This window comes from Epinephelus fuscoguttatus, linkage group LG19 (genome assembly GCF_011397635.1).
Source record: "Epinephelus fuscoguttatus linkage group LG19, E.fuscoguttatus.final_Chr_v1".
Classification (NCBI taxonomy): Eukaryota; Metazoa; Chordata; class Actinopteri; order Perciformes; family Serranidae; genus Epinephelus; species Epinephelus fuscoguttatus.
In genome coordinates, this window is record NC_064770.1 from 21,523,887 (window position 1) to 21,551,496 (window position 27,610).

The 27,610-nt window shown below is 38.8% G+C and overlaps 1 protein-coding gene, 1 pseudogene and 2 gene segments (V, D, J or C); all 4 read left to right on the forward strand.

Annotated features, from left to right (window-relative positions):
• Nucleotides 1-501: 501 nt before the first annotated feature.
• LOC125879205 (immunoglobulin lambda-1 light chain-like) lies at nucleotides 502-11,894 on the forward strand. 3 transcript variants are annotated; one of them, XM_049560877.1, is made up of 4 exons: nucleotides 502-656; nucleotides 749-1,068; nucleotides 10,457-10,490; nucleotides 11,352-11,888. In XM_049560877.1, exons 1-4 carry the CDS (start codon nucleotides 617-619, stop codon nucleotides 11,687-11,689), a joined length of 732 nt encoding a protein of 243 aa, XP_049416834.1. In that variant the 5' UTR covers nucleotides 502-616; the 3' UTR covers nucleotides 11,690-11,888. The 3 variants fall into 3 exon arrangements, with proteins under 3 accessions (XP_049416834.1, XP_049416833.1, XP_049416832.1); XM_049560876.1 differs by lacking the exons at nucleotides 502-656; nucleotides 749-1,068 and adding exons at nucleotides 5,238-5,421; nucleotides 9,816-10,141 and having other exon boundaries at nucleotides 11,352-11,894; XM_049560875.1 differs by lacking the exons at nucleotides 502-656; nucleotides 749-1,068 and adding exons at nucleotides 9,638-9,730; nucleotides 9,816-10,141 and having other exon boundaries at nucleotides 11,352-11,894.
• A 4,682-nt stretch (nucleotides 11,895-16,576) lies between these two features.
• LOC125879206 (immunoglobulin lambda-1 light chain-like) lies at nucleotides 16,577-21,661 on the forward strand (annotated as a pseudogene).
• A 799-nt stretch (nucleotides 21,662-22,460) lies between these two features.
• LOC125879575 (immunoglobulin lambda variable 3-21-like) lies at nucleotides 22,461-23,074 on the forward strand. The segment is given in 2 exon segments: nucleotides 22,461-22,647; nucleotides 22,740-23,074. Coding segments are annotated over 2 exon segments (375 nt in total).
• An 833-nt stretch (nucleotides 23,075-23,907) lies between these two features.
• On the forward strand, nucleotides 23,908-24,461 carry LOC125879207 (Ig kappa chain V-VI region NQ2-6.1-like). The segment is given in 2 exon segments: nucleotides 23,908-23,990; nucleotides 24,076-24,461. Coding segments are annotated over 2 exon segments (372 nt in total).
• Nucleotides 24,462-27,610: the final 3,149 nt, after the last annotated feature.

The following is a 27,610-nucleotide window of genomic DNA, read 5'->3' on the forward strand; positions in this document are numbered from 1 at the left end:
TCCTCCCTCTCTTCCTTCCCAGGATGCACCTGCAGGCCTCCTCTCCTTATTTATAGCTCCATGTAAATGAAGAGGTCAAGTGTCAGCTCTCTGTAAAATCAGAGGAACTGTCTCTGACTGCAAACACACTGAGAGTTGAATCATTAACAGGTTGTAAATCAAATACAGTTTACGTCTAATGTCTGTAAATTACAATATGTACATGTGAGCAGAGCCAAAGTTTATATCCTCTAGCAGATGTCTGTTGTTGACGTATGAAAAACCTGCTCAATGATACAAATATGATCAAGCTTTCATGCATGAATTCCATCCATTAGGAACCAAACAATAGTGACATTCATCTATACTGAAGTATTTTGTGACATCATGACACTGAATTTAGTAAATCATCGTCTACACTGGGTATAATGGATAAATGAAAGAAGATGAGAGTGAGAAATGTGAGAAAGCATGCTGAGTGAGGCAAAGCTCCTCCTCCTGTCAGTCACTCTCAGTTTCAGTGTGCTATTAAATTGCTCCTCCAGCACCTCCTCTCCTCATCCTCCAAAGCCTGTGATCTGTCAGCAGTAAGCTGACTTTCCAAGTTACAAGGCCATTCTCAGCACACACTGACAACATGCTGGGGACCCTCTGCACTCTCATCACTGCTCTAACATGTAAGGAGGCTGACTTACTGCAGCTTTGACCTCATGTTGGATTCATCAGTCTGTGTGTTTCTCTTGACTCCATGTCATCTTGTTGCTTCCAGGTGTGAGTGCTGTGACGGTGGTGACACAGAAGCCTCCTGTTGTGACGCTGAGGAAAGGAGAGACAGCCACCATGGACTGTGATGTTTTTACAGATGATGGGTCTCGCTGGTATAAACAGATTCCAGGAGGAACATTTAAGTTTGTGCTGAGGAATCATCACAGCTATTCCTCTCCAAATTATGGCTCTGGTTTCTCCGCTCCCAAATTCACTTCTAGTCATTTGTCGGGTACAAAGTATCGTTTGATCATCAGCAATGTGGAGGAGGGAGACTCAGCAGTCTATCACTGTGAAACATGGAACGACTCTGTTAAACAGTTTGTATCACAGTGATTTACACTGTGACAAAAACCTCCTCACTAAACACTTCTGCTTTTCGAGACTCTGATACATCTGATAATAGAGACATCAAACAACACTCTGTGTAACAACACATTATTCGGTATTTTGTGTTTAATTTAATGATATGTGATTCATTTCTACATTAATCAAGGACAAAATATATTTTTTGAAAAAATGAAAAAACATAAGTAATTCACCAGTAATTCAATTTTAATGCAATTCAATTCATTTTTATTTATAAAGCCCAATATCACAAATCACAATTTGCCTCACAGGGCTTTACAGCATACGACATCCCTCTGTCCTTAGGACCCTCACAGCGGATAAGGAAAAACTTGACCCCAAAAAAACCCTTTTACTGGCGGAAAAAAATGGTAGAAACCTCAGGAAGAGCAACTGAGGAGGGATCCCTCTTCCAAGATGGACAGACGTGCAATGGATGTCGTACAGAACAGATCAACACAATACATTTACAATATTCCATATGACAAAATGAGACATAAAGAGAGACAGAGACAGAGAAAGAGATGCAGGACAGACAGTAATGACAATAGCTTACAACAACATTAATTTAATTAGTAATATTATAATAATAATTACAGCTATTGTGGTACAATATGTTGTAAGTATATATTAATATATGATAGTATATGTATGTGACAATAACAATATGTGTATAATAACAGTAGAAGTATGACTAATGATAACAGCAGCAGTAGGCATCATCACGCAGGACCACGGCAGCAGCGCAACCACGTCATACAATCCAGGCACCGCTGCGATATGAGGTAACCTGCCACACAATGGAGCACAAAGGCTCCAGAGAAGAAGCTGAGTTAGTGACATGCAGTAGAGCCAAGTTAGCGAGATGCAGTAACAGGACATGAGTGTTAGTAAAGGAGAGAGAGAGAGAGAGAGAGAGAAGGAGAGAAGGTGCTCTGTGTATTATAGGGGGTCCTCCGGCACACTAGGCCTAAGTCAGCCTAACTAGGGGCTGGTACAAGGCAAGCCTGAGCCAGCCTGATAATAGGAATTACAGTACTCCAGCCTTGAGGTAACAAAAGTGTGGACCAGTTTTTCTGCATCTTTTGGGACAGGATAGGCCTAATTTTTGCAATGTTACGCAGATGAAAAAACGCAGTCCGTGAGGTTTGTTTTAAATGGGAATTGGAACACAAATTTTGGTCAAATATTACTCAGAGGTTTCTTACGATAGTGCTAGAGGCCAGAGCAATGCAATCCAGAGAAACTATATCATCAGATAAAGAGTTTCTGAGTTGGTTGGTCCGAGAACAATAACTTCAGTTTTGTCTGAATTTAAAATCAGGATATGGAGCTCATCCAGGATTTTATGTCTTTAAGGCATTTTTGAAGTTTAGTTAATTAATCAGTTTCTTCTGGCTTTATTGATAAATACAATTGTGTATCATCTGCATAGCAATGGAAATTTACAGAATGATTTCTGATCATGTTACCTAAGGGAAGCATATTGTAGCAAACCCATTTTGTTTTGGTGCTTGCTGTTTCTCGTTTTGTTCACCAGAGGGCAGCTTGCATTGTTTGCAGGTCAATTTTGAAAAAACAAATATTTGCTTTAGATACATTTTTGACATGATTTCTTTAAAATATAAATTACATGAGTTGTGTTGCTATTAAGAAGATGTAATTTCATTCATTTTTATCTGTATATTTTTGCCCGTTTTGGAGATAATGGTTCCGTTTTTAAACAGTGAGATTTTATTTTGAAGACCATTACTTCCTACTTCCTTCCTGTGTTATACTGCCGAACAAAACAAAGTCACTTGACTACGGAATGAATGGTAAAACGGTAAAAGTTCAAGGTAAACAAAGGAAAATAAAACGGCAACGGCAACTTAATGATAAAAACGTCGAAGGCTGAGTGTATTTTGGCAACCCCCCGAGGAGGCATAAGGTTGGTGTGTGTTGTGCCTGTGGTGATTATTTTCTTACTTTATGATTTGTGTCAAAGGTATGCTAACTCTTTTGCCCACCTGTCTGGTGAATTGGCGGTGTATTGCTTGGTATAATGTTGAGTTGTCTGAGAAAGTACCGTGATCATTTACCATTTATTATGGACAGAAGTGGAAACAGAAATGTGATTGCTTTGTTTTCTTTGTTTTGTCAGTTCTCACGTTGGTTTATGGAGCTGGTTTTGTGGAACAGCAATAAACGTTAAAACCATCAGTCGAGTCTCTTACCATCTTTCGGAGGGTATGCTACACATATATAAAGTGAATAGAATTGGTCCAAGCACAAAACCTTGTGGAACTCCAAAACAAACTTTAGTGTGAATGGACGATTCATGGTGAACGTGAACGAACTGAAGTTGATCGGATAAATAAGATTTAATATCTACCTCTTGTGAGAGTATTAACACTGACTCAAAGGACATCAGCAGGTCTCCAAAGACAACAGGAACAACAACAAAACAAAGTGGAACAAACTGAATTGTCAATAAGCTGTGAAAACACATAAATCCTGTCATTTACGAATGAATGAAAACAGTGTTGAGTGTTGAAACTCCTCCTCCTCCACTTCTCCTCTCCTCACTGTCTTTATTAGCTAAATTTCTAAATTTGTGATTGATGGATTGTTGATGTTTTAAAAAGGAACACTGCTCATATTTTAGGTGTAAATGTGTTTGCAGATTCAAAATGCTTAACTTCTTCAGCGTGTTGGTTATACCGTCAACACAAGCAATAAATGAATCTCCTACTGTCATGCTTTGTGTTAATGATTTGACTCCTAGTTATGTGATGAATGTCCTTTGTGTATCTTCAGGCTCCAGCCTCCCTCCTCCTGTCCTGACAGTCTTCCCTCCGTCCAGTGCTGAGCTCCAGTCCAACAAAGCCTCTCTGGTCTGTCTGTCCAGTCAGTCTGTGCCTTTTGCAGATGTGAGCTGGTTGCTTGGTGGGAGTCCAGTGAGCAGTGGGATCTCTACCAGCACCGCTGTTCAGCAAGCAGACCAGACCTTCCAAATCAGCAGCTATCTGGCCGTCCAGACGTCAGACTGGAACATGGATAAGGTTTACACATGTAAAGTGTCTTTGGGCTCCCAGACTGCAGAGAAAAACATCAACAAGTCCCACTGTCCCACTGAAGAACAGTAGAGGAGCACAATGAGCATTTAACATCTGCTTCTTTACTCTTTGTGCTCTTTGCTCATTACAAGGTTTACATGTTAGAAAAGATGTGTCTGCATGCTTGTAATAAATGTTGTGACACTTAGGTGGAGGTGTTGTATCAGCTTTGCAAATGCTGCAGTTTTCAACAATCATTCAATAAAAGAAGACAAAAAACAGTTGAAAAAGTGTTTGTATTTATTTGTACTTGTGAAAACATCATTTAAAAGGACAATGTTCTGCAAATGTTGTCACCTTGACTAGATTGTATTTTTCTCCTGTTGTTCATCTCACTGATAATAATCCTGGACACAAAGACAACAGACAGACTTGTTTCTTTAATATTTATATTCAAAATCATAAAGCAACATTGTTATTAGGTGTTAATTTGCAATAAAAGCACAGCAGAAAGATGAATATGACTTTGCCTTGTTTTAGTTGCTCACAGTGGTTAAGGCGTTAGAAAAATCAGATGACATGAGCAAATGAAAGTGAGTTTTCATCCTCCATCAGTGAAGCATCACCTCTCTACTCCTCCCTCTCTTCCTTCCCAGGATGCACCTGCAGGCCTCCTCTCCTTATTTATAGCTCCATGTAAATGAAGAGGTCAAGTGTCAGCTCTCTGTAAAATCAGAGGGAACTGTCTCTGACTGCAAACACACTGAGAGTTGAATCATTAACAGGTTGTAAATCAAATACAGTTTACGTCTAATGTCTGTAAATTACAATATGTACATGTGAGCAGAGCCAAAGTTTATATCCTCTAGCAGATGTCTGTTGTTGACGTATGAAAAACCTGCTCAATGATACAAATATGATAAAGCTTTCATGCATGAATTCCATCCATTAGGAACCAAACAATAGTGACATTCATCTATACTGAAGCATTTTGTGACATCAAGACACTGAATTTAGTAAATCATCGTCTACACTGGGTATAATGGATAAATGAAAGAAGATGAGAGTAAGAAATGTGAGAAAGCATGCAGAGTGAAGCAAAGCTCCTCCTCCTGTCAGTCACTCTCAGTTTCAGTGTGCTATTAAATTGCTCCTCCAGCACCTCCTCTCCTCATCCTCCAAAGCCTGTGATCTGTCAGCAGTAAGCTGACTTTCCAAGTTACAAGGCCATTCTCAGCACACACTGACAACATGCTGGGGACCCTCTGCACTCTCATCACTGCTCTAACATGTAAGGAGGCTGACTTACTGCAGCTTTGACCTCATGTTGGATTCATCAGTCTGTGTGTTTCTCTTGACTCCATGTCATCTTGTTGTTTCCAGACGTGAGTGGTGTGACGGTGGTGACACAGAAGCCTCCTGTTGTGGCGCTGAGGAAAGGAGAGACAGCCACCATGGACTGTAACCTGGGGACTGTCACTAATTATGCAGCAGTCTGGTATAAACAGATTCCAGGAGGAGTTCCTCAGTATGTGCTGGGGTTTCGTCACAGCTGGAGCTCTGTCGACTATAGCTCTGGTTTCTCCTCTCCAAAGTTCACATCTAATCATCAGTCAACAACAGATTATCGTTTGATCATCAACAATGTGGAGGAGGGAGACTCAGCAGTCTATTACTGTGCTACATGGGACAGCTCTGTTGATGAGTACGTATCACAGTGATTTACACTGTGACAAAAACCTCCTCACTACATACTTCTGCTTTTTGACTGTTTGACACATCTTGTCTGGGAGTAAAGCCATCAGCCAATTCTTTATGTCACCTCTCTCATATATTAGAAACATATTTTAAAACTTCAAATCCCTTTGATTGGATTCTCACAAAAAGCCTCAGATCTTAGTGGTAGTAACTTACAGTATGTCATGTGTACGTTCATTAATGCAAAAATAGACAATATGCTTGCTGGTAAATGTTGACCACAAGATCTATTCCACTGTTGGACAAATCAGTGTTTACAGTAAATATTCATGTCTTTTGATGCTCATGGAAATAAACAAGTTATTAAAAGTTCTCAGCAGATTCTCATTTGCTGATCCAAACTCAGACTATGTGATAAATCTTTCTTGACAAAAATGCTCTGGTGCACATGTAGTGAGGATTGTTACACAAACATGTTTTGTATTATATTGTTATGTTGCAGTTTGTCCCTCTTCATGAACAGGTCGGTAGGTCATCTGGCAGCCAAAGTTACAAAAACTAGAAGTCACGTGCAGATAAAACACAACCAAACAAACCTCTCCATTAATATAGGGTAATAGTTAATGGGAAAAAGAGAATGTGGTTATTAGTATCAGCAAAGTTACTCAACATGGCTATATACGTATATAGTACACTAAAATAAGGTGGTACAATGAATAGGTCTACATAATATTTGATGATGAAGATAACAAAGGTACAGTGCCCTGCTAATTATTAAACAGTTTATTGTCTTTATACTACACGATAAATCTTGAGCTTCTAACATGAACCACCTATTTGTTTGTATGTTTAATTTTAAAGAGAGTAAATGTCTGATAGCACTCCAATATGTACACAAGAGAAATGTAATGATGATATGTAGTAATATGACGATTTATGGTCATGAGCAAAAGACATTATGAAACATGAGATTACTGGTACAAAATGATCTACAGATATGACACTGAATCACATTCAGAATGTTTTTCATTAATGAGTAAAAAGCTGAGTATAGTTTTGAAACTCCTCCTCCTGCACTTCTCCTCTCCTTCAGTCTCTCTCTCAGTCAGTCATTGTAAACAGTAAATATTCATGTCTTTTGACACGAATAAAAATTAACTCGTTTTGAATAATTTACGGCAGATCCTCATTTGCTGATCCAGATTCAATGAAATGACAATGTAATGGATATTTCTTGATATAAATTCAGCAGTGCAGATGTTTGTTTTGTCCTTCTTTGTGAACAGGTCAAAGGGTCACCTGACAGTCAAAACTGAAACAAACTAGAAGTGAATGTGCAGCTAAAACATGACCAAATGAAAGTCTTTCTTTTACCTGACAACATTTCATTTATATTTTATGATTCGAGATGTGTTTCCAACAGAGGAAAAGAATTAGAATAATTAAAGCTGTTTGCACATGCTGTACATACAGATATGTAGAGTGCTACAGAGTGCTTATAATCTGAGGGATCACCATGACATGTGGAGTTCCTCAGGGCACGATTATTGGGCCGCAGTTATTCAACCTGTACATCCTAATTCCATGACAATAATGGTTGTTATCACAGCTACATAGATAACACTCAGATGTTTTTAGCTCTTTCATCAAGTGACCATAGTCACTCAGACTCAGTCTATCAATGCTTAGAGAAAATCAATATTTGGAATTAAATCTATTTAAGGAAATAATGTAAAGAAGTAAAAGAGGATAGAATGAAAGTTATTGATCAGCTTGATTCCACAGCTATAAAGACAAAAACCCCATCAGAAACTTGGTGTTTAAAGCAGACTCAGATCTGAGCGTCAGCAGTGTCATCAAGGCAATGACTGAAACAACATTTTACCAAAGATCAGTAATTGGAGGTCTCATAGTAAGAAAAGTGTCATAAACATAAAGTCAACATTTGCATTTACACCATGTTATCCCCAAGACTTAACCATGTTTACTGCGCCTATTTATAACCTGAATAGTCATGTTTAACATAAAACTATACAAACATGAAGGAGTATTTATTTAGTGTGATCAGTCCTTCATGGAAAAATACTACAAAGTACAGAAACAATTCATGTGATACTAAAACTAGATTTAATACTTAGAGAACATTAACAGACTTCATAAAGCTACATGAAGATGTGTTTCTTAAGAGCAGAAGAAAAAGTTTATAATGTGAAACCACGTACATAAAGTAGCTGATTTATAAATAAAAACAGAGCTGAGTGTTGAAACTCCTCCTCCTCCACTTCTCCTCTCCTCAGTGTCTTTATAAGCTTCAGTCTGTCTTCTCCTCACACTCCAACCCTGCTCACCTCTCAGCTGGACAGTAAGGGACGTTTACACCACACACTGACAACATCAACACAGACAACATCAGTCTGTGTGTTTCTCTTGACTCCATGTCATCTTGTTGTTTCCAGGTGTGAGTGGTGTGACGGTGGTGACACAGAAGCCTCCTGTTGTGACGCTGAGGAAAGGAGAGACAGCCACCATGGACTGTAACCTGGGGACTGTGACTGATCAAGCAGTCTAGTATAAACAGATTCCAGGAGGAGTTCCTCAGTATGTGCTGAGGTTTTATCACAGCTGGAGCTCTGTAGCTTATGGCTCTGGTTTCTCTTCTCCAAAGTTCACATCTAATCATCAGTCAACAACAGATTATCGTTTGATCATCAACAATGTGGAGGAGGGAGACTCAGCAGTCTATCACTGTAAAACATGGGACAGCTCTGCTAATGAGTTCGTATCACAGTGATTTACACTGTGACAAAACACATCTGATACATGAATCTTTAGAGCTGCATCTTTAAAGTTCCTCTAAATACAGTAAATGTGATCAATAGTTTTGAGATACACAGGTTGTGATGATTGTTGAACTTCCAGATGAAGTAAATCTGACAGTAATCTGACTACAGTAATCATGTTTCATTAAGTAATCTGCTTCACAATGATTCAAAAGCCCAACACTTAATCAAAGTGCTGCTAAACAAAAGTAAATAACAATACTACAGTAACCTACAGGTCATGGACGTGAAGACATTTTAGTTTGTTTTTAAAAGTATTAGTCAAAATAATTCAGATATATAGCAAACATGTTTGCTTGCTAAGAGGAATATTGAAAAGTATGAAAACAGTGAAATAAAAAGTAAACTTTCACACTCTGGTTAGAATCCTGTTTACCTACATAATACACAACTTTGTGACAATTCTTTATAACAAACTTATAAACTAATGACAGTATGTTCATCCTGTGGTCTGTAAGATTACTTTAATAATGACATTGAAAAATGAACATAAATGAATCTGATATCACCACTGGAAGTGATAAAACTTTCACAAAAATCATCAGCAGTTATCAAATATAATTTATAGACACAGTTTATGAGCAGACGAAGCATCAGATATCTGCTGTTTGATGAGAAATGATTTAAACTGACTCATGCTGTAGTTGATGAATGAATGAAAACAGAGCTGAGTGTTGAAACTCCTCCTCCTCCACTTCTCCTCTCCTCAGTGTCTTTAAACTCTGCTGCTAGAATTCCAGCACCAATCAAGAGAACAGAGCACATTACCTCGTTCTTAAATATCTACAGTGGCTTCAAGTGACTTAATGGATAGATTATAAAATGCTGCTGTTAGTTTTTAAACGTCTCAATAATCTCAGAATATTAATGAATGAAAACAGAGTTGAGTGTTGAAACTCCTCCTCCTCCACTTCTCCTCTCCTCAGTGTCTTTATAAGCTTCAGTCTCTCTTCTCCTCACACTCCAACCCTGCTCACCTCTCAGCTGGACAGTAAGGGACGTTTATACCACACACTGACAACATGCTGGGGACCCTCTGCACTCTCATCACTGCTCTAACATGTAAGATATTCTTCTCAGTCCTTTTATAGCCCATATTTTCACACACAAACCTTTGACTCATGTATTTTTCTCTGTATGTTGACAGATGTTGATGCAGCCAAAGTGCTGACCCAGACGCCTGCTGTCCACACAGTTTCTACAGGACAACAAGTTGTTCTCAACTGCAACATTCAGAGATATGATGGAAAATATGTCCGCTGGTATAAACAGGTTCCTGGTGAAGCTCCTCAGTTTGTTCTGGAGTTTCATTATTCTAACAGTGCACTCAACTTTGGATCAGGATTCTCCTCAGACAGATTCAACTGTAAATCCACATCAAACATAGATTACCAGTTCATCATAAAGCGGACAGAGACAGGAGACTCTGCTGTCTATTACTGTAAGACATGGGATGACTCTGCTGATGAAACTGTATCACAGTGATTCACACTGTGACAAAAACCTCAGTGAGAGACTCACTGCAGATTTTATGAATTCTGATCAAAATCAAACAATTAAAATCAGTAAACATGAAGCAAAACAAGAACAGACATTAAATAAATTCCCCTAAAGAGACAAAAGTGTTTGAAACAAGTCCAGCAGTGTTTTGGAATATAATGAGACTGATGAAGTGAAGAGACGTTGACAGTGAAAGTTGGTCTCAACAGGATGTTTCAGTTCCACTCCCCTCATTAGTGAGAGTCAGGAGGTTTTTGTACAGCCATGTGTACAAACTGAATCACTGTGGTATTCGGACAAGGCACCAAGCTGATTGTGACAAGTAAGTACTTTTTAACTCATCATAAAACAGCACAGATTTTATGTTTCTCATTCAAATTAAGACAAAATGGTCAATTTACAATCTGTTAAATAAAAAGAAAGAAAGAAATATTCAACACATTGTTTGGTGAATAATAGATAAGTGGTTCTACATCTGTTTGATATCAGGCTGTGTGTCTGAAGGCAAACGATCACAATTTTTAAGTATTTTATACAAATATTCAGAAGGTTTTTTGATGGCAAAGGAGTTTTAAACATTTGGGCAACATTTACAAGATTATTTATTTTCATGACTTATGACAAGTTTTAACATTTCAAAACTCTGCATTAATTATTCTGTAAAGAGTATTTTATATTGTGATATTAATAGTAAAATATTGTTCTTGTGATATTTATTTACTTATCCTCTAACGTTCTGATATATTTTAAACTTCATGTGAATATGATTGTGGCTGTTTGAAGTATTATTTTTATTAGGTGGTTAGATAGACACCACAAAGCAAAGTGACTTCTGATATACCTGAAACTGTCACAGTGATTTAAATTATTATATTAGAATTTTAATAACATTATGTAAAGTACAGAGGGTGAATTAATGACAGTTTCCACCTTAACAATTAAAATTAACTCATGAAAAATATTTCTAAATTTGTGATTGATGGATTGTTGATGTTTTAAAAAGGAACACTGCTCATATTTTAGGTGATGATTTCTAAATGTGTTTGCAGATTCAAAATGCTTAACTTCTTCAGCGTGTTGGTTATATCCTCAACACAAGCAATAAATGAATCTCCTACTGTCATGCTTTGTGTTAATGATTTGACTCCTAGTTATGTGATGAATGTCCTTTGTGTATCTTCAGGTTGCAGCCTCCCTCCTCCTGTCCTGACAGTCTTCCCTCCGTCCAGTGCTGAGCTCCAGTCCAACAAAGCCTCTCTGGTCTGTATTTCCATTTTGCCCAGTGAATCTAAGGGTTTTGCAGATGTGAGCTGGTTGCTTGGTGGGAGTCCAGTGAGCAGTGGGATCTCTACCAGCACCGCTGTTCAGCAAGCAGACCAGACCTTCCAAATCAGCAGCTATCTGGCCGTCCAGACGTCAGACTGGAACATGGATAAGGTTTACACATGTAAAGTGTCTTTGGGCTCCCAGACTGCAGAGAAAAACATCAACAAGTCCCACTGTCCCACTGAAGAACAGTAGAGGAGCACAATGAGCATTTAACATCTGCTTCTTTACTCTTTGTGCTCTTTGCTCATTACAAAGTTTACATGTTAGAAAAGATGTGTCTGCATGCTTGTAATAAATGTTGTGACACTTAGGTGGAGGTGTTGTATCAGCTTTGCAAATGCTGCGTTTTTCAACAATCATTCAATAAAATAAGAAAAAAAAACAGTTGAAAAAGTGTTTGTATTTATTTGTACTTGTGAAAACATCATTTAAAAGGATAATGTTCTGCAAATGTTGTCACCTTGACTAGATTGTATTTTTCTCCTGTTGTTCATGTCACTGATAATAATCCTGGACACAAAGACAACAGACAGACTTGTTTCTTTAATATTTATATTCAAAATCATAAAGCAACATTGTTATTAGGTGTTAATTTGCAATAAAAGCACAGCAGAAAGATGAATATGACTTTGCCTTGTTTTAGTTGCTCACAGTTGTTAAGACGTTAGAAAAATCAGATGACATGAGCAAATGAAACTGAGTTTTCATCCTCCATCAGTGAAGCAACTCCTCCCTCTCTTCCTTCCCAGGATGCACCTGCAGGCCTCCTCTCCTTATTTATAGCTCCATGTAAATGAAGAGGTCAAGTGTCAGCTCTCTGTAAAATCAGAGGGAACTGTCTCTGACTGCAAACACACTGAGAGTTTAATCACCATTTGGTCAGTCAGGCAGTTTACGTCTCATATCTGTGAATTGCAGTACATGTGAGCAGAGCCAAAGTTTATATCCTGCAATAAATGCATCGATGTCTGTTGCTAACGTATGAAAAACCTGCTCAATGATACAAATATGATCAAGCTTTCATGCATGAATTCCATCCATTAGGAACCAAACAATAGTGACATTCATCTATACTGAAGTATTTTGTGACATCATGACACTGAATTTAGTAAATCATCGTCTACACTGGGTATAATGGATAAATGAAAGAAGATGAGAGTAAGAAATGTGAGAAAGCATGCAGAGTGAAGCAAAGCTCCTCCTCCTGTCAGTCACTCTCAGTTTCAGTGTGCTATTAAATTGCTCCTCCAGCACCTCCTCTCCTCATCCTCCAAAGCCTGTGATCTGTCAGCAGTAAGCTGACTTTCCAAGTTACAAGGCCATTCTCAGCACACACTGACAACATGCTGGGGACCCTCTGCACTCTCATCACTGCTCTAACATGTAAGGAGGCTGACTTACTGCAGCTTTGACCTCATGTTGGATTCATCAGTCTGTGTGTTTCTCTTGACTCCATGTCATCTTGTTGTTTCCAGGTGTGAGTGCTGTGACGGTGGTGACACAGAAGCCTCCTGTTGTGACGCTGAGGAAAGGAGAGACAGCCACCATGGACTGTAACCTGGGGACTGTGACTGGTTATCCAGCAGTCTGGTATAAACAGATTCCAGGAGGAGTTCCTCAGTATGTGCTGAGGTTTCGTCACAGCTGGAGCTCTGTAGAATATGGCTCTGGTTTCTCCTCTCCAAAGTTCACATCTAATCATCAGTCAACAACAGATTATCGTTTGATCATCAACAATGTGGAGGAGGGAGACTCAGCAGTCTATTACTGTAAAACATGGGACAGCTCTGCTAATGAGTACGTATCACAGTGATTTACACTGTGACAAAAACCTCCTCACTACATACTTCTGCTTTTTGAGTCTCCACTGAACACTGACTGAGTTGAAGCCACCATACACAATGCTGTTTGTTATATCTTTGTTTGTTATATATCTATACTTATTGGAGAATGTCAGAAGTTTTGGAAAAACGCTGATGACTGCAGATGAGCAAAGATATCTGTGAAGCACTCAGTTCATGTGTAACAGGTCCATCAACAGGCCCAATGTTAATATTAAAACAGCCATACCTGTCTTTAATGGCTCAACAATACATTCAGAGATCCGCAATGTGTTTTTCTTTCCTTTTTAAATCCTGTCATCCAGTGTTGTAGTAGAGGATATATGCAGGTATACAGGACACACCCACCTCTTCTTCTGGCATTTTAAAGAAGCCTCCTATCAGCCAGAAAAACAAAGGAATATATAGAAGTATACCCTCTTACTCTTCAGTAACCTACCCATCACCCACCTCATCAACTACCACTCCACCACTGCTTTTATTAAGTTGGTCCTACAAACTCAACTCAGAGTGAGCCAAGAAGTAACAACATACATGACATAACCCCTCACTCCCTTATTTGCTCCTACATACTGTCCATTTCACCCTTATCCAACCAAGGCCCCCACCTAGCTATTAAAGACACTGATGCTTTGTGGTATAAACAGATTCCAGGAGGAGTCCCTCAGTTTGACGACATTCAGATTTATATAGCTCTGTCACCAAGTGACCATAGTCCCTTAGACCAAGGGGGTAGTTTTGATTTGAGCTTTGGTGGCCACATTGAAGGTGAGCGTGCAAAGCGTGTGAGCTGAAAAAATTTGGCACTTGTTTATCGAATCAAATATCACATAAATACAGTTTTAAGATGTACAGTCAGATCAGATTATCTTGATGACAGCTTCTTTGAATAGGCACGTTTCACTGGTCACATGGCATGCATCAATGTATTATTTTATCAGTCAGCAGTCTCAGAAGCAGTCCTGCCAGGTTTTGGCACAAACAGAGCAGGAGAGGAAGAGTCACAGGTGAGGCCCAGGCTTATAAGTTACAAGTAGATATTACTATACTAGTATATAAACAAGTGGTGACTAGCATCATCAGTGTGTAGATCTATGTAATTCTATCTAAATACATCTATGTATTTCCACATGTAGTTAGTTGATAGAGTGGCTAATTGTAGCCTTTACTGTTGTGTTTATCAAAGGAAACTGCTCCAGATGGAGAAGACAGCAACGGAGAGTAGCAGTGAGATTGATGTCAGTGAACAATGTCAGCCACTCTATCAACTACTGTAAGTACACATGGAAATACACAGATGTATTTAGAATTACATAGATGTAGATCTACACACTGATGATGCTAGTCACCACTTGTTTATATACTAGTATAGTAATATCTACTTGTAACTTATAAGCCTGGGCCTCACCTGTGACTCTTCCTCTCCTGCTTTGTTTGTGCCAAAACCTGGCAGGACTGCTTCTGAGACTGTTGACTGATAAAATAACACATTGATGCATGCCATGTGACCAGTGAAACGTGCCTATTCAAAATTCCCATTTCAAACAGACATGAACCAACCAGTACATCATCAGATCAACATTTGTCACAATACTAAATCTAACTAACTACTATCACCAAGTCATTATTATTCTAGCTCACCTGTGTCCCTGTCCCTGCCTCTCCACTTTCCTCTCCTGTACCTGCACTAGTGCCTGGCACTGCTTCTGTCACCTGCATGTTGATACATGGCATATCAACAGTGAGGAAAAACATGTAGCCAGGCAATAGCTTAGTTAAGTAGGCTATTATTATTAGCCCATGATTATTGTTGACTCTGGCAATTGAGAAAACTCGGACCTCCAGCCGCCCGCCCCCGCCTTGATTAAACTCTGAAAATAAAATAAAAAAGGGAGACAGGTTTTTCCTATTTTATCTTATTTTGTTTTATTTCTCCCTCTCCTCTTGATGGAAGCGTCGGACCTCCCGCCTCCCGCTCCCGTCTCAAACACGGAGGTCTCCCTCTCCGCTGAGCACGCCCGGCCTGTTAAATAGCCTGTAACCGTAAAAACTGTGTGACACAAAGTCAGTGTTTTGGTCATTAAATAATGTCGGGCTCGGTTCGGGTTCGGACAGAAAAATGTGGCCCGTGCCGCACTCTAACACACACACACACACAAACACACGGAAAACCCGACATTATCATCAGTTTATAAAAAAACCCCGGACGCCCTGGACAGGACGTGAAAAGTGGACATGTCCGGGCAAAAGAGCACGTTTGGTCAACCTAAACTTGAGTATACTGATGTAATGAGCGAAGATAGATAACTTACGCTAACTACTGTAGCAGCTCAACTCTGCCTGCCTCTGAGGAAAAGTGCGTGCTGCACAGAGCTCCAGCTTCCAGGAAAGTGGAGGACATCTCAGCCAACGAAAATGTAGTTTTTCATTCAAGGGCGGGGCTTTGAGCTAAACTTGCTTGGATTGGATGGGGAATCCTGTCAAAGGCATTTTAGCGGTACATGAGGCGCGACTAGTGGTTAACCTTTTGTGTACCAAATGATTGGTGGGGACATTTCAGCACTTGCTGGGTATTGGTGTGGACACGACCCCACCGTCCCCACTAAAAATTACGCCAGTGCTTAGACTCACTCTGTCAATGCTTAGAACAAGTCAACAGCTGGATGCAATCAAATGTCCTTCAAATAAATAAAGACAGAAAAGAAATCATTGTTTTTGGCAACAAGGAGGAAAGAATGAATGTTACTGCAGTTTCTGATTCCAGAGCTATAAAGACAAAAACCCCAGTCAGAAAACTTGGTGTTTATTTAGACTCAGATCTGAGCTTCAGCAGCGTCATCAAGGCAAGAACTGAATCAGCATTTTATCATCTTTAAAAAAGAGCAAGATTTAGAGAAACTCATTCATGCCATAATATCCAGCAGGGTGGACCAATGTAACAGTGTCCTTTCTGATCTTCCCCAAAAGACAGTCAGACAACTTCAGCTCACTGAAAACTCTGCTGCTAGAATTCCAACACCAACCAAGAGAACAGAGCACATTACCTCGTTCTTAAATCTCTGCAGTGGCTTCAAGTGACTTAATGGATAGATTTTAAAATGCTGCTGTTAGTTTTAAATGACTCAATAATCTCAGAGCAATAATGAATGAAAACAGAGCTGAGTGCTGAAACTCCTCCTCCTCCACTTCTCCTCTCCTCAGTGTCTTTATAAGCTTCAGTCTCTCTCTCCACTCCAACCCTGCTCACCTCTCAGCTGGACAGTAAGGGACGTTTACACCACACACTGACAACATGCTGGGGACCCTCTGCACTCTCATCACTGCTCTAACATGTAAGGAGGCTGACTTACTGCAGCTTTGACCTCATGTTGGATTCATCAGTCTGTGTGTTTCTCTTGACTCCATGTCATCTTGTTGTTTCCAGGTGTGAGTGGTGTGACGGTGGTGACACAGAAGCCTCCTGTTGTGACGCTGAGGAAAGGAGAGACAGCCACCATGGACTGTAACCTGGGGACTGTGACTGATCGACAAGCGGCCTGGTATAAACAGATTCCAGGAGGAGTTCCTCAGTATGTGCTGAGGTTTTATCACACCTGGAGCTCTGTTAAATATGGCTCTGGTTTCTCCTCTCCAAAGTTCACATCTAATCATCAGTCAACATCAGATTATCGTTTGATCATCAACAATGTGGAGGAGGGAGACTCAGCAGTCTATTACTGTAAAACATGGGACGACTCTGCTAAAGAGTACGTATCACAGTGATTTACACTGTGACAAAAACCTCCTCACTACATACTTCTGCTTTTTCAGAAACTCCCACTTGTTGACTTCTGAAGTGATGATTTGCTGCAGCTAAACTCCCTAAAACTCTGTGTAACTACTCACAACTTCATTTTTTTCAAATTTCACAACATTAACTAATGAAAGTATTTATTTGTTTGTACCTAAAAATTAAAAAAAAGAATATGTAATACATCAGTAAACGCACTCCACCTACATCCTAACTATCTGATATTTTCATATTCAGGTTTTAAATCCAACTGTATTTTGCCACATATTATCTTTATGTTCACTGACACTGTTTTAGATACACAAACTATGATAATTATTTTTTTGGATCAATCCTCTGCTGCCCAGGTAGTTTATTGTTTATTTAGGATCCCCATTAGTTGTTACCACAGCAACAGCTATTCTTCCTGGGGTCCACACAACAGACAAACATTCAACATCACATTACAAGCAATTCACAATATCACAATATCAAAAACAAATGAATTAAAGAAGAGGGAATAAGTCGTCCTCTCCCATTCATGTAAGCTAAACAATACATTGTAAAAACGGATCATAATTAGTAGGCTGGTGTGTACAGTGTAACTGCCCAAAAGTACAATGCACAGTGAACTTCAATATAATATTTCACTGTAATACAATACAAATACAGGTACAGACATTTCAGTGATAATAAAATACCAATATAATCAACCTTCACATACAAATCATCATATGTTACCTAAGCTGACTTCTTTCTGAATAATTGCTGTTCTTAATTATTTTATAAAACGGATCCTACTGCTAATCTGGGTTAAATGTATTGGTAGTTTGTTCCAGTTTGACATAGCCCTGTATACTACAGTTTTCTTTAAAGCATTGCTTTTGGGTAAAGGTAATGTAAAGCGTCCCATGAGGGCATGTCTGGTGTTATAATAATGTCTGTCATTGGTGTGTGTTAGCTGTGAGTATAAGTAGCTAGGTTTTTTTAAGTCACGAATATTTCTCACATATTGGATCAGGCTGTATGCCAGTCTCTCTTCCACCTGCATCCATGACAGTCTGGCATGCATCCCGTCCACACTGTCTCTCATTGAGCAGTGAAGAGCAAGGCGGGCAGCTCTGTTTGGATGAGCTGGATCTTATTAAGCTCGCTTATTATGCAGATAGTTTGAGGAGTAGATCAAAAGCTGCACTGAAGTCCAGCAGTACTGTACCTACCATTAACTTTTTATCAATGTGTTTTAAAAAGTCATCTGTTAATTGTGTTAAAGTTGTACATGTTGAATAACCTACCTTATATGCATGCTGGAATTCTGAGTTGATATTGTTTTCCGAGAAGTACTGCTGAATCTGTTTAAATACAATACACTCCATCAGTTTGCTTAAAGCAGGTAAAATGCTAATAGGTCGACTATTTGGTCCAGTAAATAATGCCTTGCTATTTTTCGGAAGAGGAGTAACCTTTGCTATCTTCCACTTTTGTGGATAAACACCTTCATTCAGACATAAATTAAAAATATGACACAGACGCTTTGCCACAATCCTAGATGATATCTGTAGTAATTTATAATCCAGATGATCATAACCACAAGGTTTATCACATTTCAATGACAAGAGCAGTTTTTCTATTTCTACTATATTAGTATTGATAAAATCAAATTTACATTTTTTGTCATGCATAATATGTTGTTTAATTAGTGACTCAGGCAGCTTACCATTCACTGGCAACATCTGATTTCTCATTGTATCCACTTTACCTATAAAATAATCGTTAAAATAATTAGCAATATCTGGAGGTTTGGTAATAAATCCACCATCAGATTCAATAAATGAGGGAATTGTATTAATTTTATCTTTACCCATTATTTCATGAAGGGTTCTCCATAACTTTTTGCAATCACCTTTTATTTCCTCAATCTTGGATTGATAATATTTCTTTTTCTTTTGTTGATTGATTTTTGTGCAAGATTTAGAGAAACTCATTCATGCCATAATATCCAGCAGGGTGGACCAATGGAACAGTGTCCTTTCTGATCTTCCCCAAAAGACAGTCAGACAACTTCAGCTCATTGAAAACTCTGCTGCTAGAATTCCAGCACCAACCAAGAGAACAGAGCACATTACCTCGTTCTTAAATCTCTACAGTGGCTTCAAGTGACTTAATGGATAGATTATAAAATGCTGCTGTTAGTTTTTAAACGTCTCAATAATCTCAGAGCATTAATGAATGAAAACAGAGTTGAGTGTTGAAACTCCTCCTCCTCCTCCACTTCTCCTCTCCTCAGTGTCTTTATAAGCTTCAGTCTGTCTTCTCCTCACACTCCAACCCTGCTCACCTCTCAGCTGGACAGTAAGGGACGTTTACACCACACACTGAAAACATGCTGGGGACCCTCTGCACTCTCATCACTGCTCTAACATGTAAGATATTCTTCTCAGTCCTTTTATAGCCCATATTTTCACACACAAACCTTTGACTCGTGTATTTTTCTCTGTATGTTGACAGATGTTGATGCAGCCAAAGTGGTGACCCAGACGCCTGCTGTCCACAGTTTCTACAGGACAACAAGTTGTTCTCAACTGCAACATTCAGAGAGATGACAGATATGTCAGCTGGTATAAACAGGTTCCTGGTGAAGCTCCTCAGTATGTTCTGAGATTTTACCCTTCTCACAGTGCACCAGATGACTTTGGATCAGGATTCTCCTCAGACAGATTCAACTCTAAATCCTCATCAAACATAGATTACCAGTTCATCATAAAGCGGACAGAGACAGGAGACACTGCTGTCTATTACTGTGAGACATGGGATGACTCTGCTGCTGCAGCTGTATCACAGTGATTCACATTGTGACAAAAACCTCAGTGAGAGACTCACTGCAGATTTGATGAATTCTGATCAAAATCAAACAATTAAAATCAGTAAACTTGGAACAAAACAAGAACAGACATTAAATAAATCTCTTGTGAGAGACAAGAGTGTTTTTAGTGTTTTGAAATATAATGAGACTGATGAAGTGAAGAGACGTTGACAGTGAAAGTTGGTCTCAACAGGATGTTTCAGTTCCACTCCCCTCATTAGTGAGAGTCAGGAGGTTTTTGTACAGCCATGTGTACAAACTGAATCACTGTGGTATTCGGACAAGGCACCAAGCTGATTGTGACAAGTAAGTACTTTTTAACTCATCATAAAACAGCACAGATTTTATGTTTCTCATTCAAATTAAGAGAAAATGGTCAATTTATAATCTGATAAATAAAAAGAAAGAAAGAAATATTCAACACATTGTTTGGTGAATAATAGATAAGTGGTTCTACATCTGTTTGATATCAGGCTGTGTGTCTGAAGGCAAACGATCACAATTTTTAAGTATTTTATACAAATATTCAGAAGGTTTTTTGATGGCAAAGGAGTTTTAAACATTTGGGCAACATTTACAAGATTATTTATTTTCATAACTTATGACAAGATTTAACATTTCAAAACTCTGCATTAATTATTCTGTAAAGAGTATTTTATATTGTGATAATAGTAAAATATTGTTCTTGTGATATTTATTTACTTATCCTCTAACGTTCTGATATATTTAAACTTCATGTGAATATGATTGTGGCTGTTTGAAGTATTATTTATTAGGTGGTTAGATAGACACCACAAAGCAAAGTGACTTGATATACCTGAAACTGTCACAGTGATTTAAATTATTATATTAGAATTTTCATAACATTATGTAAAGTACAGAGGGTGAATTAATGACAGTTTCCACCTTAACAATTAAAATTAACTCATGAAAAATATTTCTAAATTTGTGATTGATGGATTGTTGATGTTTTCAAAAGGAACACTGCTCATATTTTAGGTGATGATTTCTAAATGTGTTTGCAGATTCAAAATGCTTAACTTCTTCAACGTGTTGGTTATATCGTCAACACAGCCAATAAATGAATCTCCTACTGTCATGCTTTGTGTTAATGATTTGACTCCTAGTTATGTGATGAATGTCCTTTGTGTATCTTCAGGCTCCAGCCTCCCTCTTCCTGTCCTGACAGTCTTCCCTCCGTCCAGTGCTGAGCTCCAGTCCAACAAAGCCTCTCTGGTCTGTCTGTCCAGTCAGTCTGTGCCTTTTGCAGATGTGAGCTGGTTGCTTGGTGGGAGTCCAGTGAGCAGTGGATCTCTACCAGCACCGCTGTTCAGCAAGCAGACCAGACCTTCCAAATCAGCAGCTATCCGCCCAGACGTCAGACTGGAACATGGATAAGGTTTACACATGTACAGTGTCTTTGGGCTCCCAGACTGCAGAGAAAAACATCAACAAGTCCCACTGTCCCACTGAAGAACAGTAGAGGAGCACAATGAGCATTTAACATCTGCTTCTTTACTCTTTGTGCTCTTTGCTCATTACAAGCTTTACATGTTAGAAAAGATGTGTCTGCATGCTTGTAATAAATGTTGTGACACTTAGGTGGAGGTGTTGTATCAGCTTTGCAAATGCTGCAGTTCTTCAACAATCATTCAATAAAAGAAAAAAAAAAAGTTGAAAAAGTGTTTGTATTTATTTGTACTTGTGAAAACATCATTTAAAAGGATAATGTTCTGCAAATGTTGTCACCTTGACTAGATTGTATTTTTCTCCTGTTGTTCATCTCACTGATAATAATCCTGGACACAAAGAACAGAGCTTGTTTCTTTAATATTTATATTCAAAATCATAAAGCAACATTGTTATTAGGTGTTAATTTGCAATAAAAGCACAGCAGAAAGATGAATATGACTTTGCCTTGTTTTAGTTGCTCACAGTGGTTAAGACGTTAGAAAAATCAGATGACATGAGCAAATGAAAGTGAGTTTTCATCCTCCATCAGTGAAGCATCACCTCTCTACTCCTCCCTCTCTTCCTTCCCAGGATGCACCTGCAGGCCTCCTCTCCTTATTTATAGCTCCATGTAAATGAAGAGGTCAAGTGTCAGCTCTCTGTAAAATCAGAGGGAACTGTCTCTGACTGCAAACACACTGAGAGTTGAATCATTAACAGGTTGTAAATCAAATACAGTTTACGTCTAATGTCTGTAAATTACAATATGTACATGTGAGCAGAGCCAAAGTTTATATCCTCTAGCAGATGTCTGTTGTTGACCTATGAAAAACCTGCTCAATGATACAAATATGATAAAGCTTTCATGCGTGAATTCCATCCATTAGGAACCAAAAAAAGTGACATTCATCTATACTGAAGTATTTTGTGACATCATGACACTGAATTTAGTAAATCATCATCTACACTGGGTATAATGGATACATTGAAGAAGATGAGAGTGAGAAATGTGAGAAAGCATGCAGAGTGAAGCAAAGCTCCTCCTCCTGTCAGTCACTCTCAGTTTCAGTGTGCTATTAAATTGCTCCTCCAGCACCTCCTCTCCTCATCCTCCAAAGCCTGTGATCTGTCAGCAGTAAGCTGACTTTCCAAGTTACAAGGCCATTCTCAGCACACACTGACAACATGCTGGGGACCCTCTGCACTCTCATCACTGCTCTAACATGTAAGGAGGCTGACTTACTGCAGCTTTGACCTCATGTTGGATTCATCAGTCTGTGTGTTTCTCTTGACTCCATGTCATCTTGTTGCTTCCAGGTGTGAGTGCTGTGACGGTGGTGACACAGAAGCCTCCTGTTGTGACGCTGAGGAAAGGAGAGACAGCCACCATGGACTGTAACCTGGGGACTGTGACTGATAAAGCAGTCTGGTATAAACAGATTCCAGGAGGAGTTCCTCAGTATGTGCTGAAGTTTTTTCACAGCTGGAGCTCTGTACAGTATGGCTCTGGTTTCTCCTCTCCAAAGTTCACATCTAATCATCAGTCAACATCAGATTATCGTTTGATCATCAACAATGTGGAGGAGGGAGACTCAGCAGTCTATTACTGTCACACATGGGACGACTCTGCTAAAGAGGAGGTATCACAGTGATTTACACTGTGACAAAAACCTCCTCACTGCATACTTCTGCTTTTTCAGAAACTCCCACTTGTTGACTTATAAAGCGATGATGTGCTGCAGCCAAACTCCCTAAAACTCAGTCTCAAACTCTACATCAGTAAACGCACTCCACCTACATCCTTACTATGTGATATTTTCATATTCAGGTTTTAAATCCAACTGTATTTTGCCACATATTATCTTTATGTTCACTGACACAGTTTTAGATACACAAACTATGACAATTATTTTTTTCAATCAATCCTCTGGTGCCCAGGTAGTGACGATTGTTACACTTCCAGCTGCAGAAACTGTGACAGTAATGTCATGACATGATTCCTGTTTCATGGGATAGACTCAGAGTCATCTGAAACATATCATAGTTTTATTTTCAGGTAAAACACCAAATGAAAATGCTGCTTTGAGCTCCTAACATATCATCTATATTCACAGATTGTTTCCAATAAATGAATCACAGGAGACATTATTAATATGGAGCATGTTCACTTGGTGAGAGGACATTTCAGAAAAGTGTGATGGAACTGAGATAAAAGATAAATAGTCATGTTTACTCTCAGTCAGTGAGTCAGTTTACTGGTAATTCATGTCAGTCATTGTTGGAATGCACATAATAGAAAGTAAATAACATCAAGGCATTGAATCAAAAGAGAAAATAAGGAAAACAAAAACACACACATGCTGTAGTTGATGAATGAATGAAAACAGAGTTCAGTGTTGAAACTCCTCCTCCTCCATTTCTCCTCTCCTCAGTGTCTTTATAAGCTTCAGTCTCTCTTCTCCTCACACTCCAACCCTGCTCACCTCTCAGCTGGACAGTAAAAGACGTTTACACCACACACTGACAACATGCTGGGGACCCTCTGCACTCTCATCACTGCTCTAACATGTAAGATATTCTTCTCAGTCCTTTTATAGCCCATATTTTCACACACAAACCTTTGACTCATGTATTTTTCTCTGTATGTTGACAGATGTTGATGCAGCCAAAGTGCTGACCCAGACGCCTGCTGTCCACACAGTTTCTACAGGACAACAAGTTGTTCTCAACTGCAACATTCAGAGAGATGACAGATATGTCAGCTGGTATAAACAGGTTCCTGGTGAAGCTCCTCAGTATGTTGTGAGTTTCTACCATAACAGCGCACTCAACTTTGGATCAGGATTCTCCTCAGACAGATTCAACTGTAAAGCCTCATCAAACATAGATTACCAGTTTATCATAAAGCGGACAGAGACAGGAGACTCTGCTGTCTATTACTGTCAGACATGGGACAGCTCTGCTTCTGCAGCTGTATCACAGTGATTCACACTGTGACAAAAACCTCAGTGAGAGACTCACTGCAGATTTTATGAATTCTGATCAGAGCCCTGGACTCTTAAATTTATATGCACCCCATTATGATGAGTCATTTATTCAAGACACATTTTTGAAGGTGTCAACAGGACGCCAAAATATTCTTATAGGGGGTGACTTTAATTTTTGCCTGGATCCTCTCCTGGATTAATCGACGCTATCAGTATCCAAAACAAAAGCAGCCAAAAGTATCATAGATCTTATGAAAGAATTCAACTTAACAGATGTGTGGAGACAAATGCACCCTCAAACACAAGATTACTCCTTCTTTTCTGGTCGCCACAACTCTTTTACTCGGATTGATTTTTTTCTGTTGTCAGCACAGTTGAATCACAGAGCAGTAGAATCTGAATATTTATCTAGAACACTGTCGGATCATTCACCTTTGACCTTGTCTATTTATATGCCAGAAAAGGCTACTAATTCATATCGGTGGCGTTTGAACCCTACCCTCCTTCAAAAACTGGACTTCTGCGAATTCATAAGAAATCACATTGGGCTATTCTGTGAGACAAACTGTGCCTGCTCTCCCAGTAGTTTCATACTATGGGATCACGCTTAAAGCTTTTTTAAAGGGACAAATAATCTCTTATACCAAAGGTATCAAAAAGAAATATATGGCAGAAATAGAAGAATTGGTAAAAGACATTTTGAATTTGGAAAGGGAGTTTCAACAATCAAAGTCTAAAGAAGTACATCAGCTGTTAGTAAATAAAAAGCTCAAATATAATACATTACATACTTACAAAATTGAAAATAATATTCTGAGAACCAAACAAAGGTATTATGAATTGGGAGAGAAAACACACAGAATATTATCTTGGCAACTAAGAAAAGAAGACAGCTCTAGGACAATTAATTCAATTCAAACTGAAACAGGCTCTGTATCATATAATACAACAGAAATTAATGACACATTCAAACAGTTTTACACATATTTATACATCAGAACCATCAGAAAACCTGAGTAAGATAAATGATTTTTTGACCATGGTTAAATTGCCCAAACTTGGCCAAGAAGACCAAGATTGTCTTGATCTGCCTTTCACACAAAGAGAAATTGAAAAGGCTCTGGGCTCATTACAGGCAAATAAGTCGCCAGGAGAGGATGGGTTTCCTCCTGAAGTTTACAGGGAATTTAAGGATTTACTTCTCCCACTTCTCATGGACGTCATTAGCCTCTAAGACTCTAAAACTCTCCCTGAATCATTCTCCACTGCCATAATTACTGTGATTCATAAAAAGAATAGAGATCCATTAAAGTGCTTCTTCATATCGGCCAATTTCATTGCTAAATACAGACTACAAATTGATTTCTAAGGCCCTGGCTGACAGACTTGGCTAATACTTGCCACAACTAATAAATCCATACCAGACTGGCTTTATTTTAAAACGCTTCTCAGCTAACAATTTATGTAGGCTCTTTAATATTATTCATTTAACAAAATTTGAAACAGAGCCCAGTATAACAGTGGCTTTAGACGCGGAGAAAGCCTTTGATAGGTTAGAGTGGCCGTATTTATTTAAAGTAATGGCCAAGTTTAGATTTGGCCCACTATTTATTAATTGGGTAAAAACTCTCTATCACAAAGCACGGGTGAAAATCAGCACCAATGGACAAGTTTCATCTATGTTTCCCTTAGGCAGATCAAGCCGACAGGGATGCCCTTTGTCTCCAGGACTTTTCGTCTTGGCAATTGAGCTTTTAGCTGAAGTAATGTACAACCAAGACTGCAATATCTGTTAATGATCCCTACCCATTCCATTACCACAGTCCTTTTTTAAAACTCTTAATAAATATGTCAGACAATTCACATGGAACTGTAAGGCACCCTGGATATCAATGGGGAAGTTAACATGGGACTATGGATTAGGGGGACTTCGACTACCCAGTTTTAAAAGCTACTATTTAGCAGCTCAAATGAGATTTATCTCATCCTTTTTTGAGGGCAGTGGCCCACCCTCTTGGACACAAATTGGGCTGCATCTCCTGAAAGAAAAGCTACACAGTGACTTCATTTATAAGCATAACTGTAGAACGGTAGCCAACAGGACAGATAACCCTGAAGCATTTGATTAAAATTTGGTATGAAGTTCACAAAAGTCTTGGATTGAAAGTGGGACTGTCACCTAAAACACCTTTAAGACAAAATGAACGTATACCCATGACTCTAAACAATAAGATTTTGGATGTATGTGTAACCCTATCTTTCAGGCAGCAAACCCCAGCGAGGTCTCTGCGTTGTGTTAGGTGAAGTATACCGGGGTGGCAGGGGAGACAGGGAAACAGGACTCAAACTGGTGGTTGAGGCGGAGCAAACTTCCCTCATTTATTGGCCTTACGAGACACAAAACAAACTGTCTTCAGTTTCCAAGGCACATATTAACACTTGAATTAAACTAAATATCAAATACAGAATAAAATAAATTTCAGCTGCCTCAGTTACAGTTACTGATTAGCCAGCTACAACACAACTAGCTCCACATGGTTAGTGCATCAGTATAAACACATTTCAACATAAAAATTACAGGAATTGTCCCATCTTTAACATGACCACTCTTGGGACTGGCATGTTTAATAAAATTATAACAGTCAGTTATGTTAATGACTTAAATAAAGTGGTTTCATTAGTACAGTGTTTGGAAACCCTCCTTGCCTTACGAGACACAAAACAAACTGTGAACTACGGTGGCTGCGGAGGGTCAAAAAGAATCAAAACTACAGTGGGCCAAAAAGGACAGAAACATAAATACCGCCCTCTGCTGGTGAACATAAACTCACTCCCTTACATATGGTATCAAAAAGGAATCCATTGTTTGAAGGACTTCTCATGTCAAGTGTCAGCTCTCTGTAAAATCAGAGGGAACTGTCTCTGACTGCAAACACACTGAGAGTTGAATCATTAACAGGTTGTAAATCAAATACAGTTTACGTCTAATGTCTGTAAATTACAATATGTACATGTGAGCAGAGCCAAAGTTTATATCCTCTAGCAGATGTCTGTTGTTGACGTATGAAAAACCTGCTCAATGATACAAATATAATAAAGCTTTCATGCATGAATTCCATCCATTAGGAACCAAACAATAGTGACATTCATCTATACTGAAGTATTTTGTGACATCATGACACTGAATTTAGTAAATCATTG